This window comes from Carlito syrichta, unplaced genomic scaffold, assembly GCF_000164805.1.
Source record: "Carlito syrichta isolate Samal-C Ts95f unplaced genomic scaffold, Tarsius_syrichta-2.0.1 Scaffold143284, whole genome shotgun sequence".
Classification (NCBI taxonomy): Eukaryota; Metazoa; Chordata; class Mammalia; order Primates; family Tarsiidae; genus Carlito; species Carlito syrichta.
In genome coordinates this window covers 688,818-711,174 of record NW_007087380.1, presented here as the reverse complement: position 1 = coordinate 711,174, position 22,357 = coordinate 688,818, and the positions used below count along the sequence as shown (strand labels likewise).

Here is a 22,357-nt window from a genome sequence, read left to right as displayed (position 1 = left end):
AGTCTCACTCTGTGGCCCAGGCTGGAGGGCAGTGGCATGCTCCCAGCCACCACAGCCTTGACCAGCTGGGTTCAGGTGATCCTTCTGCCTCAGCCTCCCAAGTAGCTGGAACTACAGGCATGTGCCACCACACCCGGCTAACTTTTTGATTTATTATAGAGATGAGGTCTCACCAAGTTGTCCAGGTTGGTCTCAAACCTGTGTGCTCAGGCAATCCTCTTACCTTGGCCTCCCAAAGTGCTGGAATTATAGGCATGAGCCACCACACTTGGCCAAGTGGTCTTTATTTTAAAGAGAGACATTCAGAATGGTTTTATGTACATCCTAGATGTGAGTAAACCAAATCCCTTAAAGTATGACTTATTTTGTGTCTTTTCTACCTATAATGGCATTTATTTCCCTGATATGTGTTCTCAGAGACCCTGACCCAGTACTCAAAACCATGCTGACTACTTCCTGGCCTTGGGTCAGGCCTTGCCATGGGAGTGACCATGAAAGGTCAGGGAGCAATCGAGCCTCTCCCAGGATTCTGGGCTGGCCTGGGAATTGAGGAATTCACTCCACATCCAAGAACCACAGTTCCCCAGCCATCGATGGCAAAGAATAATGTTTGTGTCCCAATGAAGCTCTAACACACAGTGTTCTCAGATGACTGGCAGCGTTTTGAAAGAAACATGTGACTGTGTAATTTATGCTCTTTGAATTTGTAGTGAGGCTATTCTTGGCAGTACAATGTCTATCAATGCTACTAATTAGAAGTTTTCCAGAACAGCTCTTGTGTCTGCATTTGAAATATTTGTCACAGGGTAGGTAATGTGGCATTTAGTGGTTGCATGATCTTTTCCAATAGAACTTTGTTAAAGGCCAGATATTATGTGTCACTGTTTCTTTTGTGATTCTGGACTCTTTGAGAGCAAAGTCTTTAAGTGGTAAAGAATTGAGACACTCAATGGTTAAACCCTTTTATAAATCAGCCCATTACACTGTGAATTCAATTACATGATTGGCTAATGACGTCACATAGGGACTAAAATATACTTTTCTGTTTGTGTGTGTTTTGTATTGATTTGTCAAGCCTGGAGTCTTGGCCACCAGGAAGAAGTTGACAATGGCCACTGAAACCCCCTTGCTGTGATTGTCACTAACTTGGGTCTGAGATACACAGAAACGCTTGCCTGTCTTCAGACTGAAATACCTGTTTCTGTCAGTGTGTGTTGAAAACACAAATTGAATTTTTTTTTTTTTTACAACTCAACACCAAAAAAATCAAATAATCTGATTGGAAAAAAATTTTTAGCAAAGAACTGGAACAGACATTTCTCCAGAGATAATATACAAATGATCGATAAGCATATGAAAAGATGTTCAACATCACTAATGTCGTTAAAGGAAGGCAAGTCAAAACCACAATGAACTCTCACCTCATACTCATTAGGATTGCTACTATTAAAAAACAAAACAAAGTAACAAAATTGGAATCCCTGCGAACTATTGGTGAGATGTAAAATGGTGCAACCACTACAGAAAACAGTATGGAAGTTCATCAAAAAATTAAGAATAGAAATACCATATGGCATAGCAATCCCTCTTTTGAGTGTATATATGCTAAAGAATTGAAAGCAGGATCTCAAAAAGATATTTGCACACCCATGCTCATAGCAATGTTACTCACAATAGCCAAAAGATGGAAACAAACCAAATATTTGACAGATGAGTGAATAAACAAAATGTAGTGTATATGTACAATGGAATATTATTCAGTCTTAAAAAGAAAGGAAATCCTGTCACATGATACAACATGGATGAACCCTGAGGGCATTGTCTAAGTAGAAGAAGTCAGTCACAAGAAGACAAACACTGTGTGATTCCACTTATATGAGGCATCTCCAGTAGTCAAATTCACAGAAACAGAAAATAGAATGGTGGTTACCAGGGGGAAGGAGGAAAAGGGGAGTTATTTAATGTGTATACAGTGTCAGATTTGCAAAATGAAAAAATTCTGGAGATAGGTTTCACAAAAATATGAATATACTTGCCACTTTGAATTGTATACTTAAAAATGATTACAATGGTAAACTTTGTGTTTTTATCATAATAAAAAATAGACTGGGCGTGATGACTCAAACTTGTAATCCCAGCACTTTAGGGGGCCGAGGCAACAGGATTGCCTGAGCCCAGGGGTTCAAGACCAGCCTGAGCAACTTGGTGAGATCTCCACTCTCCAAAAAATAAAAAAATTAGCCGAGCCTGGTAACGTGCCTATAGTTCCGGCTACTTGGAAGACTGAGGCGAAAGGATTGCCTGAGTCTGGGCGAAGGAGTGAGACTCCTACTCAAAAAATAAATAATTAAATAAAAGAAAGTACACAAGAGATTAATTGCATTTAGAGGCCAATTAATAGCCTCCTGGCATCCATGCCCTTTGCTCCATAACTTCTTAGTCTCTTCATACACTGACTCTGGGCTTGGCAAATAAAGTGCATACAGTCAGAAACATGCTGTGTGACTTGTGAGGTCAGATCACCAAAAAGATACCATTTCTACCTTGCTTGCTCTCTCAGTTGGGACGCTCACACTGGCGACCAAGCCAGCCATGCTACCAGACAGCCCGTGGTAGCCAACATGGAGGTTACACTGAAGAGATACATATAGGGAGAACTAAAACCCCCCAACATCCCTCCAAGTGTCCACTGATCCAGGAAGATATATGGATGGTGAATAAGCACATGAGAAGACACTTAACACCATTAGTCATTAGGGAGCTACAAACTAAAACCACACCGAAACACCACTACCTGCTAGAATCACTAAAATTAAACAGACTTAACATAGCAAGTGCTGGCAGGAATGTGGAAGAGTTAGCACTCACATACACCACTGAAGGTAATATAAGACAGTACAGTTACTTTCCAAAATAATTTGGCAGCTTCTTTTTTTTTTTTGAATTGAAGTCTCACTCTGTCACCCAGGCGGGAGTGCAGTGGCATGCTGCTCACAGGTACCGTAGCATCGACCTGCTGGGCTCAGCTATCCGTCTTCCATCTCAGCCTTCCATGTAGCTGGAACTACAACCATGTGCCACTATGCCCTGCTAATTTTTTGCTTTATTTTTTGTAGAGATAAGGTCTCACCATGTTTGTTACTCAGGCTGGTCTCGAACCCCTGAGCTCAGGTAATCCTCCCGCCTCGGCCTCCCAAAGTGCTGGGATTACAGGCATGAGCCATTACGCCTGGCCTTGGCAGTTTCTTAAAAGTTCAACATACACTTACTATATTATCCAGCTATTCCACTCCAAAGTGGTTCCTGAAGAGAATAGGAAGCCAAATGTCTTTGCAAGAAAGTTTTAAAGAGTTGTACACGGTTGTTCATAGCAGTTTTATTTACAACATCAAAAGGTAAAAATACCCACAATGGACTGTGGTACATTCTTGAAATGGAATGCCGCTCAGCAATAAAGACAGAGTGAACTAAACCTGCGCTCCCCAACCTTTCTGGCATTAAAAACCAGTTTTGGGGAAGACGATTTTTCCACAGACGGTGTAAGGAGAGCATCAAGCATTAGATTTTCATAAGGAGCACGCAACCCAGATTCCTTGCATGCACAGTTCACAATATAGTTCATGCTCCCGTGAGAATCGAATGTCACCACTGATCTGACAAAAGACAGAGTTGCCCTCACTGGCCACTCACCTGCTATGAGGCCCAGTTCCTAACAGGCCACTGATAACTGTCTGTGGCCTGAGGGTTGGGGACCCCTGAACTAAGCAATGAGATACCATTGCACTCCTATTAGAGTGTCTTATGTCCAAAACACCAGCAACACTAAATGCTGGCAAGAATGTGGAGTAGCCACTTTGGAAGAGAATCTGGCAGTTTCTTGCAAAGCTAAATGTAGTTTTACCACCTGATTCGGCAGTCACGTTACTTGGTATTCACTCAAATGAGTTGAAAACTTACATCCACACAGAAACCTGGACACGAATGTTTATAGGTTTATATAGCGACTTTTTTCGTAATTGTCAAAACTTGCAATGAAAATGTCCTTTAACAGGTGAATAGATAAATTGTAGTACATCCATACCATGGGTTATTATTCAGCAGTAAAAGGAAATGAGCGATCAAGCAATGAAAAGACATGAAGGAAACTTAAATACATACAGCTGAGTGAAAAAAGCCTGTTTGACAAGGCTAACACGGTATTATCTCAAGTATATAACATTCAGGAAAAAGCAAACTTACAGTGACAGTAAAAAGACGAGTGGTTACCAGGAGTGGGGGGGGGGCGGGAAGGGTGTGAAGAGGGGGATAGATAGGTGAAGCACAGAGGACTTTAGGGTGGTGTAACCATTCTGTACGATCCCATCAGTATACTTTTGTCAAAACCCATGCAGTGGACCGCACAAAGAGTGAATCAGTGTAAACCGTGGACTTAGTTAATAACAGTGTTTCAATATTGGTTCACAATTGTACCCCCATGAATACAAGGTGCTAATAAAGTGAGCTGTGGGGGAGTAGGGAGAGAGGGGGTATGTGAGAGCTTCGTATTTTCTGCTCGATTTTCCTATAAACCTAAAAGTGCTCTTTAAAAAAGTAGATTAACGAAAAGAATGAACTGTCTAAACATACAACAAAATGGATAGATTCCAAAATAATTATACAGAGTAAAAGCAGACCAAAAAAGAGAGAAAGTGTGTATATGTGTATATATACATATATATGTGTCTATGCATATAAATATGACTCCGTTATATAAAATTCTAGAAAGTGAAAACTAATTTATAATGGTAAAAAGCAGATCAGACAGTAGCGGGAAACTACCATGGGTGGGGGGGCGGATTGGTAGTTGGCAGGGAGGGGCACACCTCATCCACAAGGGTACCTGCATAATGAACATTTGTATACATAACCTGAATTGTACCCCACATATTTAAAATATATATATTTTTTAAAGCAGATCTGTAATTGCCTGGGGCTGGGGGCTGGAAGTGTGTTGCAGGGAAAGTTAGGAGGCAGGGATTACAGAGAGGTATGAGGAAACTTTTGCAGGGGATGGACATGTCCACTATTTTTATTATGGGGATGGTTTTATAAGTGTATACACGTGATAAAACTTATCAACTTGTATAACTTGCATACTTTAAATGTATGTAGTTTATCGTTTGTTAATTATCCCTCAATAAAGCTGGTTTTGAAGTGCCAAAACCAGGCTGGGCACAGTGGTTCATGCCTGTAATCCCAGCATCTCAGAAGGCTGAGGTGGGATGATCACTTAAGGTCAGGAGTTTGAGCCCAGCCTGGGCAGCAGAGCGAGACTCTGTCTCTATAAAAAATTTTAAATTAGAAATGCCAAAATCCAAAAGTAATCCAACCATGTATTCATTTACATGACACAACAGTTGTTGACTAGGCAGTTTTGCCAATCTGGGTTAGGTGTGTTCATGCCTCTGTGGTCAACCGGCAGTTTATTTTTTTGGGTTTTTTTTTTAGTTGGAGTCTCACTCTGTCGCCCAGACTGGAGTACAGTGGCTGCTTCCAGCCACTGCAGCCTCGACCTGCTGGGCTCCTGCAATCCTTCTGCCTCAGCCTTCCAAGTAGCCGGAATTACAGGCATGCGCTACCACGCCCGGCTGATTTTTTGATTTACTGTAGAGATGAGGTCTCGCTGCCCAGGCGAGAACCGGCAGTTTTTGTCTGGGGCTGACTGGACTAGGAAGACTCTGGATGGGAAGACTCAGTACTCCCTCCCAGAACCCCCACATCCTTTCCACATCCTTGGGCAGGCTAGCCTGTGCGTGTTCTCATGGTGAAGGCAGGGATCCAGAAGGGACAGACTTTTTGCTTTGGGTTTGTTATTGTCCTGGTGGCCAAAGCAAGTTACATGGCCACATTCAAAGTCAGTAAATGAAGGGACTAAGAAGTTATGGGACAAAAGACAAGAGTACAACGAGGTCACTAATTAGGCTATTAATGCAATCGAACCATCCTATACCATAGCAATGTTTTCATTTGTATTTCTCCAAGTCCGTCAAGAAGGTACTTTTATACAATGACTTATTTGTTACTTACATATAATTTGTCAATGTTTATCTCTTATTAAATATAATTTGGCTATGGATTTTATATGCTTGCATGGATTCTTTATATGTAAGGGATAGTGAGTTTTTGTGGTGACATTGGTCACATTTTCATATTCTGTTTTACATTTTTTTGACTATTTATTTTGTTACATTTGGTTACCAAAATGTTTTAAAATATTTTAACTTTTAGCAAAAATATTTCTAAATATTCTCCTTTGATTTCAGTGGTTTTGTAAGTTTTAACTTCCCTCTCTAGTTGAAATAAATCTATTTTCTAGTTTCATTCTAATAAAGAAATGTTTTTATTTTTTATTTGTTTATTTGAGTCAGCATCTCACTCTGCTGCCCAGGCTGGAGTACAGTGGCACACTCATGGCCACTGCAGCCTCAACTTGCTGGACTCTGGCGATTCTTCTGCTTCAGACTTCCAAGTAGCTGGATATACAGGCATGCGCCACCATGCCTGGCTAATTTTATGATTCATTGTAGAGACGTTGTTGCTCTGGCTGGTCTCAAACCCCTGATCTCAGGCAATCCTCTCGTCTCCACCTCCCAAAGTGCTGGGATTACAGGTGTGAGCCACCATGCCTGGCGACACAAATGTTTTTAAAAACACTTTATTCTGGACTATATTCTGGTTAATCTCAGAACCAAATTGAATTATACAGCTGGGACAGCAGAGGCTTAGAGAAGCTGTCGAATTTGTCTAAGATCACTCAGAGGGCAAACAGTGAGGCAGGATTTGAATCTCACTTCTTCCCACTTAAAATCTCACTCATTAGACTGTGCAATAGCAAGAACACGAGGTAACAGAAGTGATAAAAATCTACATTTCTGTGCAGAATGTTCTTTCCACATCCCTTCTCTCTTCGCCTATTCTTCTTTTTTCCCCCCTAAAGCATAGGTTTAAGTCTATTTATCTTTAAATAACTATTCTCTTATTCATTTAATAATGTACCAGGCACTGAGCTAGATGTTTCGAGAACCTAAAGATGTGTCAGGACCAGTGGCTCGTGCCTATAATCCCACCACTTTGGGAGACCAAGGCGAGAGGATTGCCTGAGCCCAGGGGTTCAAGACCGGCCTGGGCAACTTGGCAAGACCTCATCTCTACAATAAATCAAAACATTAGCTGGGCATGATGGGGCACACCTGTGGTTCCAGCTACTTGGAATGCTGAGGCAGAAGGATCACCTGAGCACAGCAGGTTGAGGCTGTGGTGGCTATGAGCATGCCACTGCACACCAGCCTGGGTGACAGAGTGATTTACTGACAGAGTGAGACTCCGACTCAAAAAAAAAAAAAAGATATCTGTGTGACACATCCTTTCCTCTGTGAGCCAGTCTGGCAAACAGGTAAATGCAACATGGCAAATCCTTCTTCTAGTTTAAATATTTGCAAGCCTGATGTTTCCTATGCCGTGTGTGTCACTCTGGTGGGCTTGGGGCTGAGTGGAAGTCTTTATGATGTCATGGCTTCATTCATAATTTATAAATCTTCCATAATCGTTGCTTTCTATATGTTTGTTTCTCTGTTTAATTGCAGCAGAGTCTTGAAGTTTCTGGCCCCTTTGCTATTTGCCTTTGTTCTGCCATCTGTTTTCTGGATATTTCATTCTTCTTAGCTTTATTATTGTGATTGTATATCTCACTTGGTATTTGAATTTACTAAACTGGTTTATCACATTATCTCTAATTTTTTGATTTTGACTTATCCAAGTTAGCTTTTAGATCTTTCTTCATGTTTTTGTTCTTATTCATATTCACGGGTTTCTTAAACGGTACTGTGTTTGGGTTTTTTTAATCAGTATTTCCTTTAAATCTCTTTGAAAGTAAATAATACTGATACATCTGTACTTGCTTGGAATTCTTAGCTTTGTAGATATTCTTAGCTTTATAGATATCTTCTCCAGATTACTGCCAAATTCCTCTTCTCTTCATTACTTCAGTATTTGTTAACTGAATCTGTGTTTTCTTTCTGCTTTTTTTTTTCTTTAGCATAGATATTAGTATGAGATGTTTGTGAATTTTGGGTGACTGTTGCTAGGAGGAGTCAGTTACACTGAAATTTATCACCTGCCTAGAAAGTTCTGTGGAGACTTCCAGTTCAGGTTTTCCTAACTTAATTTTTTTTCCAGTGAAAAAGTAATGCACATTTATTATAGAAAAATTCAAAAAAGTTTAAAGAACAAAATGCATATCGCCCATAATCTTAGAACCTAGAGATAAACACTCTAAATATGTTTTCTTTTCTTTTCTTTTTTTGAGTTGGAGTCTCACTCTGTCCCCCAGACTGGAGTGCAGTGGCCGCTCCCAGCCACCGCGGCTTCGACCTGCTGGGCTCCGGCGATCCTTCCGCCTCAGCCTTCTAAGTAGCTGGAACTACAGGTGTGCGCTACCACGCCTGGCTAATTTTTGATTTATTGTAGAGACAAGGTCTCGCCAAGTTGCTCGCGTGGGTCTCAAACCCACGGACTCAGGCAATCCACTTGCCTTGGCCTTCCAAAGTGCTGGGATTACAGGCTGAGCCACCGAGCCTGGTCAACATGTTTTCTGATAGGAGTTTGCAAGTGGATATGAAACTTTTTCCCATAATCAGGACAATTTCTCTGTCCTGCACTTTTCCATGATAATGTGAGATTTTTTTCCACCTAATAGGATAATGTGAGGTTTTTTTTCCTTGTCATTATAACATCTCTGAAAATAGGTTCAATGACTAATATTCTGTCACATGGGTATACAATAATTTATGTAGCTAGGATCTTGTATCATTGAACAGTTAGGTGTTTCCAGTTTTGCTGTTATAAATAACACTATGATTAATGACTTTTTGGACACAAGATTTTTTTCCTGTCTTGGACTATTTTCCTTAAAATATATTTTTCAGTCAGGCGTAATCCCAGCACTTTGGGAGGCCAAGGCTAGAGGACAGCTTGAGTCTAGGAGTTCCAGGCCTAGGCAACGTAGCAAGACCTCGTCTACACACACACACACACACACACACACACACACACACGCACGCACACACACAAATTATCTGGGTGTGGTGGCGCATGCCTGTAGTCCCAGCTACTAGGGAGGCTGAGGAGGAAAGGATGGCCCGAGCCCAGGAGGTTGAGGCTGCTATGAGCTGTGATATGAACTTCACTTCAGTCCGGATAATAAAGTGCGACCCCAACTAAAATAAAAAAAAAAAAAAAAGAATTCTGGAAGTGGAATTACTAAATTAATATGGACATTTCTTCCTCTCCTCCTCTTTATTGCAGAAACCACATCAGCTCAGGGCAAGAAAATTCAGTGAGAGAAAAGTGAAAAGTCAAAGCCTGGTATCCTCATCCTCACCCTCTTATTCTCAGTCTGCAGTCAATATGGAATTCTTAGCTTTGTGGATACTTTCTCCAGATTACTGGCAATTTCCTCTGCCTTTCCAGTGCTTCAGTATTTGTTGACTAAATCTGTGTTTTCTTTCTGTTTTTTTTCTTTAGTTTAGATATTAGTATGGGGTAGTTGAGAATTTTGGGTGACTAGTTGAAAATTTAACATTTATATATCAATATGTGTGCCATTTTTTCACACTATTCTGATTATATTACACATTCTGTTCTAAAACAATTTTTCCATGTCACACTTTATTTTAGACACATTTTTTAAAAGCCCAGATAAATACACTTGTTCTTTTAGGAGCTATGTGTTATCTCATTGTGTGAGTATGCCATCATTTATTTTAATAATTCTGTATTGATGGATATTTAGGTTGTTTCTAATTTTATTGCAGTAGACATCCTTGTACATATATCTTGTTGATTACCTGCAAGATACATTTTTAGCAGAGTAATTTCTGGGTCAAAGGTCATGAAATTCCCAATTTTGATATTTCTAGGGATAACCCCAGCTAATTTTTGATTTTTTTTGTAGAGACGAGATCTTGCCATGTTGCCCAGTCTTGTGTCACACTCCTAGATGCAAGCAGTCCTCCCATCTCAGCTTCCCAAAGTGCTGAGATTATAGGTGTGAGCCACTGTGCCCGGCCAAACTGTCTCATTTTTTGACAAAATTATAGCTTAAAAATAGTATAATCTGAGCCTAGTGAAGTGGCTCATTCCTATAATCCCAACACTTTGGGAAGCTGAGACGAGAGTATTGCTTGAGTCCAGGGGCTCAAGACCAGCCTGGGAAACCTGGCGAGACCTTGACTCTACAATTAAAAAAAAAAAAAAATTAGCTGGGCGTGATGGCACATGCCTGTGGTTCCAGTTACTTGGAAGGCTGAGGCAGAAGGATGACCTGAGTCCAGCAGGTGGCCATGAGTGTGACACTGCACTCCAGCCTGGGAGACAGAGTGAGACTGACTCAATTTTTTAAAAAGTAGTATCTTTAAATTTTGATTTGTATTTCTTTGAGTGAAATGTGCATCTTATGTTTGTTAGCCACTTGTATCTTTTCCTGTCAACTATCTGCCTTTATCCTTTGTCTCTTTTTCTATATTTTCATGTTGATGTTTAAATTCAACTTCTACATTATGGAAATTAGCTTGTCATATATGTTACACATTTCCTCTAACTTGTCATTTGCCTTTTATCTATGTGAATTCATCTGCTTGTTTCTAATTTTGTAATAAAATTTATTGATCTTTTCATTTATGGGGTCTAAGGGTTTTTTGTAGTTTATTTAGAAAAGTCTTTCAACTCCAAAATTATTATTATTTTAAAAATATACATATTTCTGACCAAACATGGTGGCTCAAGCCAGTAATCACAGCACTTTGAGAGGCCAAGGTGAGGGGATTGCCTGAACCCACAGGTTTAAGACCAGCCTGGGTAACTTGGAGAGACCTCATCTCTACAGTAAATAAAAAAATTAGCTGGGCATGGTATATTGTGCCTTAGTTCCAGCTACTGGGAAGGCAGAGGTGGAAGGATTGCCTGAGCCCAGCAGGTTGACGCTGGGGTGGCGGTGAGCATGCCACTGCACTCCAGCCTGGGTGATGGAGTGAGACTCTAACTCAAAAAAAAAAAAAAAAAAAAAAAAGAAATACCCATTTCTGTCTGGCATTTTTACAGTTTTATCTTTGCCTTTAAATCTGATCCACACAGAACTTATTTTGATGTAACGAATAAAGATAGAGCCAGGCAGTGTGGCACACGTCTGTGGTCCCAGCTACTTGGAGGCTGAGGCAGGAGGATGACTTGAGTCCAGGAGTTCAAGATCAGCCTGGGCAACATAGCAATAACTCATCTCTAAAAAAAGAAAAAAAGAGAGAGTGAGAAAATAAGATAAACTATATAGGTTTCTTTATCTTCTTTTCCAAACACCTAGCCAGTTGTCCAACATTACTTGCTAAATAATCTTTCTTTTTCTCTCTGCTTTGAAATGTTGCCTTGCCATATTTTAAATTCTCTTCTATATTTCTTTATACTGGAGTCTGTTTTGGGTGATGCCAATCTGTTTAATTGATCTTTTGACCTCTTCTTTAGTATCAACTCTATTTTTCTGGAGTTTTTGTTTTCAGATCTGGTGGGAACTACCTATTGTGTACAATGGTCACTATTTGGGGAATGGGGACTCCAGAAGCCCAATCCCAACCAGTAGGCAATATGCCCGTGTAACACACATGCGCTTGTATCCCTAAATCTAAAATTACAAAAAGGGACAAAGAAAATCTGATAGGGCTAGCCTCACCCTAAAAGATGTTAAAGTTCACAGTTCACACTGCTAAATTACTTTCTAGAATTAGCGTCATTTACACTAGCTCCTTACCAGCACTACTGCCTTTTAACAATTTTTTGCCAACATTATTAAAAATGTTTATTTATTTCTCTGATGATAGAGAGTTGGTTTGTTTATATTGTCTGTTTATATTCCTTTTTCAAAGTTTTCTACTGACATTTATATTTTAAAATTGATATAAAATTACAGGCTGGGCATGCTGGCTCACACCTGTAATCCCAGTACTTTGGGAGGCTGAGGCAGGAGAATTGCTTAAGTCCAGGAGTTTGAGACCAGCCTGGGCAACATAGCAAGACCTCGTCTCTGCAAAACATAAAAATAAAAAATAAAAAAAGCCAGCTATGATGGTGCACACCTGTAGTCCCAGCTACTGGGGAGGTAGAAGTGGAAGAATCGCCTGAATCCAGGAATTGGAGGCTGCAATAAACTGTGCTCGAGGCACTGTTCTCTAGACATGTGACAGAGTGAGTCTCTGACTCAAAAAAGGAAAAAAAAAAAAAATATATATATATATTATATATGTGGGAACATAATATATAGCAATATATTCCTATCTTTATTGTTAAAGACAAGTTCCTTGGCATAATTATACAAATATATTTCCCAATTTGTCACATGATCTTTAATTAGTAGGTTTTTGATATAGTAAGTTCAAAGATTTTATTCAATCAATTCAAGCAATCTTCTTTTGTAATTTCTTTTATTAAAAAAAAATCCTCCCACCAGAGACTAACTAGATCATTATTCTGGGTTGTTTTTAGAAAGCTTGGAATTTGCATGTTCTGGAAGCTCAAAGTTCAAAGTATCATTATTGTTGCTATTTTTACACATTGTTTTTCCCCAAATAGTAACTGAATTTCAAGAATCAGCTCCTGTTGTGAACATTTCCATTATCTGTTTGAGAAATAAAGCAAAAACAAGACACAAAAGTTAAATTCCTTTGATTTTTAAAAATACTCTGTGTGCATAATTAATAATAATGAGAGATGTCACTATTGAATACACTTATTGGATGCATTCAGCAAGCCAGGGATTGGGATTTACTTTTTTTGAGTCTGGGGTCTCACTCTGTTGCCCAGGCTGAAGTGCAGTGGCACCATCATGGCTCACTGCAGCCTCAACCTTCCGGGTTCAGGTTATCCTCCTGCCTCAGCTTTCAGAGTAGCTGGAACTACAGTTGCATGCCACCACACCCAGTTAGTTTTTCTTTGTTTTTTTTTTTGTAGAGACAAGGTCTCACCGCATTGCCCAGGCTGAACTCGAACTCCTGTCCTCAAACAATCCTCCCACTTGGGCTTCCCAAAGTGCTGGGATTACAGGCATGAACTACCATGCCCAGCTGGGATGTACTCATTTTAAAAAATAATTTTGTCAAGATCAAGTAGCTCATTCATCTATGCCATAAACTGCTTCAAAGTCACTCCACCAAAAAAAAAAAGATTAGGGACCCATATAACTTTCCTCTTTAAAAAGAAAAAAAAAATCTCATTATCTGATCAAATGATTCATAGGGCTATATAAATGCCACTGATCAAATGGAAATCAATGAATCATCACATTCTCTGAAGGGTTATGGAGCCTTTTAGGAAATCACCTCTAACTTGAACGCTGTTTTCTTCAGCCTTATAATTGTTGTATCTTATACTTGTCGGTGATGAAACAACTCTTTTGTGCTGGCATTAAGGACTGTTTACATCTAGTAAAGCACTTGAACTTGCTAGACATGGAATCTTCTTCCCACACTTTCTGGAAACACTTCCAAGAATGGATAGTCACTTCCTTTTCGAAGAACACCTGGGCGGAGCTGAGCCTGCACATGGACCTTTTCAGGGTTGGCTGGAACTGAGATCAAATATTAATAAAAGTAACTTCAGTAGCAAAGTGCTATGGCTCTCTGTCTCCACACCCTTTTTCATTGGAACTTGTAGGAAGAGAAGAGACCTTTGAAACAAAAACGAAAGAAAAGCCTGTTCCCTCTTGCAAAATTCAGCATTTATTTCTTCTACCTAGCTAAAAAGAGAAAGCGCTATGCTTTTTAAAAGAAACTTAATCATTTTAAGTTCAGTGGCATTAAGTACATTTACATTGTCGTGCAACCATCACCATTATCCATCTCCAGAATAGTTCTTATGATCTCAGACTGGAATTCTGTACCCAGTGTAGATAACATCCCATTATCTGCTTCCTCCAACATCTGGCAACCACTTTTATGTTTCCCGTCTTTGTGATCAAACATCTCATCTAAGTGGAATCAGACAATATTTGTCTTTTTGTGTCTGGTTTATTTCACTTAGCATTAAGTCCTCAAGGCTCATCCATGTTGTAGCATGTGTAAGAATTTCACTCTTTTTTTTTTGAGCCAGGGATTCACTCTGTCACTCAAGCTAGAGTGCAGTGGCACAATCCCGGCTCACCACAGCCTTGAACTCCCGGACTCAAACGATCCTCCTGCCTCAGCCTCCCAAGCAACTGGGACTACAGGTGTGTTCCACCACACCCAGCTATTTTTTTTTTTTTAATAGAGAGACAAAGTCTCAGTTTGTTGCCCTGGTTGGTTTCGAACTCCTGGCCTCAAGCGATCCACACTCCCTCCCCCGGACCTCAGCCTTCCAAAGTGCTGACATTACAGTCCCGAGCCACCAGGCTCTCCTGTTTAAGACCGAATAATATTTCATTGTGTATATACACCACATTTTTTTAATCCATCCATCTGATCGACACTTGGGTTGTTTCCACCTTTTGACTATTGTGAATAATGCTGCTATGAACATTGGTGTACTCAACCAAGAAACACCTTAAATTACAATGGAATCGTGCCATGTTGTCCCATTCTCTCGGTGTCTCTGCCCATTCCGAGACTGAGCTCTCTCAACACTGTCACCGCAGCTGTGCCAGCCTCACGGGTGTAAGGAGAATGTTTTTAACCCCCCTTTTTACCTTTACCCTTACTTCCTTAGCTGGACTTTGTCCAGCCCGGTTTATTTATAAACCTTGCAAAGCTCATTAACAAGCCCAAGCATTCAGCAGGCCACCTTTCCACCTGGTTCCTGGCAGGAAGGCACGCCGAGAGAGCAGTCGGTGAGACATGGCTGAGGACAAGAACAAGAGAGACTCCATCGAGATAAGGATGAAAGGATGCCAGGCAAACAACGGGTTTGTCCAAAATGAAGACATCCCAGAGCAGGACGCGGATCCAGGCAGCCCGACGGACACCCCGCAGCACCGCCCCGAGGGCCTCCACGGCGCCCTGGAGGCCGACTTCAAGGGCATCCAGCCCTACGCGGGGATGCCCAAGGAGGTGCTGTTCCAGTTCTCGGGCCAGGCCTGCTACCGGCTGCCCCGGGAGATCCTCTTCTGGCTCACGGTGGCCTCTGTGCTCGTGCTCGTTGGGGCCACCATCGCCATCATCGCCATCTCTCCCAAGTGCCTGGACTGGTGGCAGGCGGGGCCCATGTACCGGATCTACCCGAGGTCTTTCAAGGACAGCGACAAGGATGGCAACGGAGATCTGAAAGGTGCGGGCCGGGGACAGGGCGGGGTGGGAGCCGGGATGAGGCTGGTTTCTGGCTGTCTCATTGCTCCAAACCGAATTGTGCCTGGGTGGCCGGGTCAGCACATTCCGGAGTGACTGGTCACATCATGTTTCTCCTTGTTTATGATATATGTATTTTAAATCACCCAGGGGAGACCAGCAATTCCACTAGATGACAGGTCATTTGTTGAAGGCCTCTGTGCCCAATGAGTTCTTGCATTTATCGCCCTTGGAGTACATAGGCCTGTTGGGTCATCAGTTCTCACTTCTTACACCCAGCAGTCTTTTCTCAAATTCTGTTTTCTGCTTCTGTGCGCTTCATAGTTGACTATGTCCCAGTGGCAGCTGGGAATTGCCTTCTCAGGATGGGATGCGGCTGGTGTGGCTGAGAGTTTATTAGTGACGAGGGCATAAAAAATATTTTAGGAAAAAAAAATCAAGCGATGTCTTTAAAAAGGTATAGACTGGGTCTTAAAGCCTGAGAAAAGAACAGAAGCCCGAGATAGGAAGGGAAGGAAAAGGCATACCAGTGTGTTTGTCATTACTTGTACTGTTTAAAAGTGTCCATAAAAATGGGAAATAGAAGTAAAAAATTAACCGGGGGCAGTGGCATGCACCTGTAGTCCCAGCGCCTCAGCAGGTTGAGGCAGGAGGATCACTTGAGTCCAAGAGTTTGTGGCTAGTCTGGGCAACAGAAGTGGGTTGGGTGCAGTGGCTCAGTTTGTAATTCCAGCACTTTGGGAGGCTGAGGTGAGAGGGTTGCCTGAGTCTGGGGGTTCAAGACCAGCCTGGGCAACTTGGTGAGACCTCATCTCTACAGTAAATCACAAAAACTTGCTGGACGTGGTGGTGTGCATCTGTAGTTCTGCTTGGAAGGCTGAGGCGGAAGGATTGCCTAAGCCCAGCAGGTTGAGGCTGCGGTGGCCATGAGTATGCCACTGCATTCCAGCCTGGGCAACGAAGTGAGACTCCAACTCAAAAAAAAAAAAAAGGTGGAAAATTTTTTGTTAAACTAAGTTAATCATTTCTTGTGGAGTTATGTGTAGAGCATCCTTATAATATATTACTCATACCAGAATACTTTTAAGAGTAAACTTTTGCCAGATAGTAGGCATTAACTGAGACTGACTTGAACAAATTGGTTGGCATGATCACCCTAGTTGAGGGCTATGCTACAAATATATAAATAAAAATTAGGTTTAATTTTTTACAATGTTAATTAGCTTGAAGAAAATGAAGATGGCATGAGTGTGGGAAATATTTTTACAATGTATTTTTGGGGCCGAGCATGGTGGCTCATGCCTCTAATTCCAGAACTTTGGGAGGTGGAGGTGGGAGGATTGCTTTAGGCCAGGAGCCTGCCTGGGCTGGTACTGAACAACAACAACCAAAAAATTTTTAAAAAATCAGGCAATTTCCCATGCTGCAGACCCAGCTACTAGGAAGGCTGAGGTGGAAGGATCCCCTGAACCCAGGTGGTTGAAGCTGTAGTGAGACATGATGGTGCCACTGAACTCCAATTTGGGTGACAAGAGTGAGACCCTGACTCAAAAAAAAAAAAAATCTTCAAATGAACACTTGAAACCTCTGGCTTTCTTAGAAGGCTTTTTCTTTTTCATGCTCTTTTAAAAATCTTCCTGCATTGTCACTAATTGTTTGCCTGTGGCTTCCCTCCCAGACACTTGTGCCATGAACTGTGTTTCTAGCAATTTTTTTTTTTTTTTTTTTGAGTAGAGATCTTATTCTGTTCCAGGCTGGAGTACAGTGGTACAATCAATGACCATCATAGCCTCAACCTCCTGGGTTCAAGCAATCTTCCTGCCTCAGCTTCCCGAGTAGCTGAGACTACAGGAGTGCCTCCACACCCAACTAATTTTTTGATTTTTTTTTGTAGAGACGAGGTCTCACTATGTTGCCTAGGCTGGTCTCTAACTCCTGGGGTCAAGCAATCCTCCCATCTTGGCTTCCCAAACTGCTAGGATTACAAGTGTGAGCCACCACGCCCGACCTTTTGGCACCTTTTGATCCTGCCTTGCAGCATATCTGAGTGGTTTTCCTTCCCCACCACATGACCCTATCACCTGCTGCCTTTTACATAGTGAGTGTTGAGCAAAAGTGATGTTTTGACCGAATCGCCCTAAATCCCTAAATCCAGAGACATGCTTTCTATTTCCTGGCCTTGTCTTCCTAGTTTCCTTGAAGATGGATCCCAAATTCCTATAAACATGGCAGTTTTAATCAGCGCTGACATTTGTCATTTCCAATAACTTTTCCTTGAGGGACTATTGACTTCCTGTACTCAATAGGCATTGTCTTTGAGACTGAGGGGATTTTGTTGTTATTGTTATGAAGAAATCCTTCTAGGTTTCAGTTTGTTTTTGATGGTAGCCTTCTGTGACCTAGAGTATGGGGCTGGGCTCCTGTGCTTATTTTGAGTCTGGTCAGCCTCTCTGTGTTTATTGTCACACTCCTTTGTGCCTATTCTTAAGATATAACCCTTTTGTTGCCTGTTGATACTCAGGGAAACTGAGGCACAACGTGCACAAAAATCAGCAACCTGTTACGGGGGAAGAGCCCAGATCCCAGGTGCTTTGGTCTTAGTGACCCCCAGTCTGCTGTCTGGGCTCTGATGGTCTCTGATTCTAGGTGGCCATATAGAGATCACACAGAAAGTTCTGGAGATTGAATACTAGACTCAAGTCTCTGCATCTGCAATTAGCACTCTAAACTAAAAATTAGCAAAAAAACATACTATCCTACAAAGTTCCGATTCCAAAGTCTCACTTCCACATCTCTCCTCAGTCAAGCCTAGAGTTCGCTTCTGTATACATTCTTGGCTTCCTATGTAACTGAACAAAGAAAAAGATCCAATTTCAGCTCTTTCAAAGACAGTCTGAGAGTGAAACAAAAGAGCCCTCAGACCGGGCGTGGTGGCTCACACCTGCAATCATAGCACTTTGGGAGATGGAAGCAACAGGATTGCCTGAGCCCAGGGGTTTGAGACCAGCCTGGGCAACTTGGTGAGAGCTCGTCTCTACAATAAATCAAAAAATTAACTGGGCATGGTGGTGTACACCTGTAGTTCCAGTTACTCAGGAGGCTGAGGCAGAAGAATCGCCTGAGCCCAGGAGATTGAGGCCACAGTGAGCCATGATCGTGCCATTGCACTCCAGCTTTGTGACAGAATGAGACTCCAACTCCCCCCCCCCAAAAAAAAGCCTTCAAACACTAGAGTAAGCTTTCCTCCCCCTTCACTATTGCACTCTGTCCCTGGTCCCTGTACCTGGGCAACATTTCTCAGCCATTTTTAGACATGCCCTGGTCGGTCCTTCCTTTGCTTTGCCTCGCAGCCCCTCACTCAGACCCCCCTTGTCCATGCCCTTCTGGACCCTTCTCCATTCCTGCTCTCAGGGGTCATCAGCTTTCTCTGCCCCAGGCAGTTAGGGGCTAATTCCCTGGGGCCCTAAAAACCCTTTCTACTGTTCTTCCGTCCTTTTTTCCTCAGGCTGGTTGTCATCCCATTCCTGCCTGTGTTTGCTTACTAGACCAACACTGTCCAAAGAAGTAGAACGCAAGCCACGTGTGTCATTGTAAATTTTGTAGTAGCCCCATTAAAAAAAGGAAAACAGAAACAGCTGAAATTAACTCTAATATATCGTGTTTAATCGGATATAGTCTATATATATATATACATACACATATACATATGTATAAATTGAAGTCAAGTTCTCACTCTCACCCAGACTGAAGTGCAGTGACATGATCATGCCTCACCAAAACCTTGAACTCCTAGGCTGGATGAAGGGATCCACCCTCCTCAGCTTCCCAAGTGAGTAACTGGGGCTACAGGTGTGTGCCACCACACCCGGCTAAATTTTTTAATTTTTTGTAGAGACAAGGTCTCACTATGTTGCCCGGGCTGCTCTGGAACTCCCAAGCTCGAGTGATCCTCCCGCCTTGGCCTCTTAAAGTGTTGGGATTATAGGCGTGAACCACTGTACCTGGCCAGTACACCTTTTCAATACATAATCAGAATAGCAATATTAATGAGATATTTTACATTCTTTCAGTTTGTAGTGGATCTTCAAAAGCCAGCATATGTTTTCCCTTATAGCAAACCTCAGTTCAGACCAATCACATCGTAAGTGCTCAGTGGCCACATGTGGCAAGTGGCTTTTATCCTGGACAGTGCTGCCAAGACCATGTGACCATCAGGGACTATGTGTTACTCTGCTTTGTACCTTGGTACTTAACCCAGAAGGTGGCCTAGATTAGGGGCTTAATTGCCAGGTGTAGAATACATTAATGATACTGTAGTCTTGGATTTAAATATAAAACATGAACAAGTCACAGATTTCTAAAAGTTATGCATCTATGTTAAAGGTCTAGATTATTTTTAGGCGACCAATTTGATGTTATATGCAGAACTTGATCTTACTATTTGAATTTTACTAAAATTCAACAAAATTCCAAATATTTCTGCCTTCCGTGTAAATATTTTTATCTTAGGCATATTTGTGATATGGTTTTTTTTGGAGTTTCACTCCATTGCCCAGGCTGGAGTGCAGTGGCACGCTCACGGCCACCCCAGTGTTGACCTGCTGGGCTCAGGCAATCCTTCCACCTCAGCCTTTCAAGTAGCCATAACTACAGGCACGCGCTACCACCCCTGGCTAACTTTTTATTTATTGTAGAGACAAGGTCTCACCAAGTTGCCCGGCTGGTTTCGAACCCATGGGCTCAGGCAATCCACTCGCCTAGGCCTCCCAAAGTGCTGGGATTACAGGCTGAACCACTGAGCCTGGGCTATTTGTGATATTTTTAATCCCTTAACCAAGACAAACAAGCTAGGATTTATTCATGACCTTGACTTTTTTCCTGCAGGTATTCAAGATAAACTGGACTACATCACAACTTTAAATATAAAAACGGTTTGGATTACTTCGTTTTATAAATCATCCCTTAAAGATTTCAGATATGGTGTTGAGGATTTCCGAGAAATTGATCCCATCTTTGGAACAATGAAAGATTTTGAGAATCTGGTTGCTGCCATACATGATAAAGGTAAATTGGATGGAAGGTGGGATGGGGGAGGGTGAAAATGGCCCTCTCCAAATGTTTGCTTATAGCATCATTTTCCCTTAACCGTCATGTGTTATTCTAATATAATCTTTTCCTAACATTTGAAATGTTCTCACTCACTAGGTTTAAAATTAATTATTGATAACATACCAAACCACACCAGTGATAAGCATGTTTGGTTTCAAATGAGTCGGACACAAACAGGAAAATACACGGATTATTATATCTGGCGTGACTGTACCCATGAAAATGGCATAACCATTCCTCCCAACAACTGGGTAAGTCCCAGCTTGCCTGTTGGGCAAAGGGAAAATGGGTAGGTCTACTGCAATTAAACCGGTTGGTTACAGCCTCTTTTAAGGAAAAACATTAATGAGTAGAGTTTATGTTAAGAGGGGGAGGTTTCCCAAGGAAATAGAAATAAGGTATCCAGGCCTCCAAATACTATTCAGATTTCTGACTTCATTGCAGAGCTGATGAGTTCTAGCAAATTCAAATCTGTGCTCACTCCAAGCCTCTCTCTCCCCTTCCCTCAACTGCCACCCTGTCCAGCTTGAATTTCATGTCCCATTCATTAACTGTTTTCCTTCTGTCCAGACCCCTTTGCCCTTCTGACTTTCTGTCCAGCAAAACCCTGTCAATGAACCCAGGCATCTGTATTCTCTCGCCTGAACCTTGACACCTGATCCTTGGAGGCCATCACATGTTCATCGTCCCCTCCTGGATTGAGCCATCTCTTCTTCTCGGGAATTTTGCTAAATCCAACTCACCCATGTGCCCTCCCTCCTTCTCTTCAAAAGTCCTGCCTGCCTCTCGACAGCAAACTCGACTTCACAGAGAGAACAGAAGCCATCAAACTTCCTGTCCCCATCCCCACCTCTTTCTACTCACTGCTTTTACAACAGATGCCATGTCCTTCTTGTCTAGGGTGACCAGACTTAGCAAATAAAAATCCAGGATGCCTAGTTAAATCCAAATGTTGGATAAACAGTGCACAATTGTTTAGTGTAAAATATTACGTGGGCTATATTTAAACTAAACAACTGTGCACTGCTTATCTGAAAGTCAGATTTAACTGGGTCCCCTATATTTATTTTTCTTTTTCTTGGTTTTTTTTTTTTTTTTTTTTTTGAGTCAGGTCTCAGGCTGGAGTCCAGTGCAACCACATCCTTGAACTTTTGGACTCAGGTGATTCTCTCTCCTGAGTATCCCAAGTAGCTGGAACTACAAGTACACGCCACCACACTCTCCTAGTTTTTAAATAATTTTTTATAGAGATGAGGTCTCGCCATGTTGCCCAAGCTGGTCTCGAACTCTTGGGCTCATGCAATCCTCCCACCTTGACCTCCCAAAGTGCTGGGATTACAGGTGTAAGCCACTGTGCCCGGCCTGGACACTCCATATTTCACCTGGCGACTCTGCCCTCTGCTCCGGGCTAGGTTCTTCACCTTCTCTGGTGGGTTTTCTCTCCCATGTTTTGAGCCCAGGTCCTCTCTCTAGCTCCTTCTCTCATCTTGACCGTGTCCATAAACATTTAAACATGCTGACCCCTGGCCATCAACTTTTAGGTGACTCAAGGACACTTAGAACTGACATTTTTTTTGTTGTTGTTTTTTTTTTGAGTTGGAGTCTCACTCTGTCACCCAGACTGTAGTGCAGTGGCCGCTTCCGGCCACCACAGCCTCGACCTGCTGGGCTCTGGCGATCCTTCCGCCTCAGCCTTCCGAGTAGCCGGATTACAGGCATGCACTACCACGCCCGGCTGATTTTTTGATTTATTGTAGAGATGAGGTCTCGCTGCCCAGGCAGGTCTCGAACCCGCGGGCTCAGGCAATCCACTCACCTAAGCCTCCCAAAGGCACGGGATTACAGGCTGAGCCACCGAGCCCAGCTAGAACTGACATGTTTTAAGGCTGACTGTGTGATCTTCTCGCAACAAC

The 22,357-nt window shown here is 42.1% G+C and overlaps 1 protein-coding gene across 3 annotated transcripts in view; it reads left to right on the top strand.

Moving 5' to 3' along the window:
* Positions 1-14,811: 14,811 nt before the first annotated feature.
* SLC3A1 (solute carrier family 3 member 1) overlaps positions 14,812-22,357 on the top strand; it is a 45,670-nt gene continuing 38,124 nt past the window's right edge. For 2 of the 3 annotated variants that reach the window (XM_008050225.2, XM_008050223.1), the window contains exons 1-3: positions 14,812-15,318; positions 20,220-20,399; positions 20,541-20,695. In XM_008050225.2, the coding sequence (XP_008048416.1) occupies positions 14,889-15,318; positions 20,220-20,399; positions 20,541-20,695 (765 nt within the window). In that variant the 5' untranslated portion in view covers positions 14,812-14,888. The remainder of the gene's footprint in view (positions 15,319-20,219; positions 20,400-20,540; positions 20,696-22,357) is intronic. The other variant, XM_008050226.1, reaches the window with a different exon arrangement.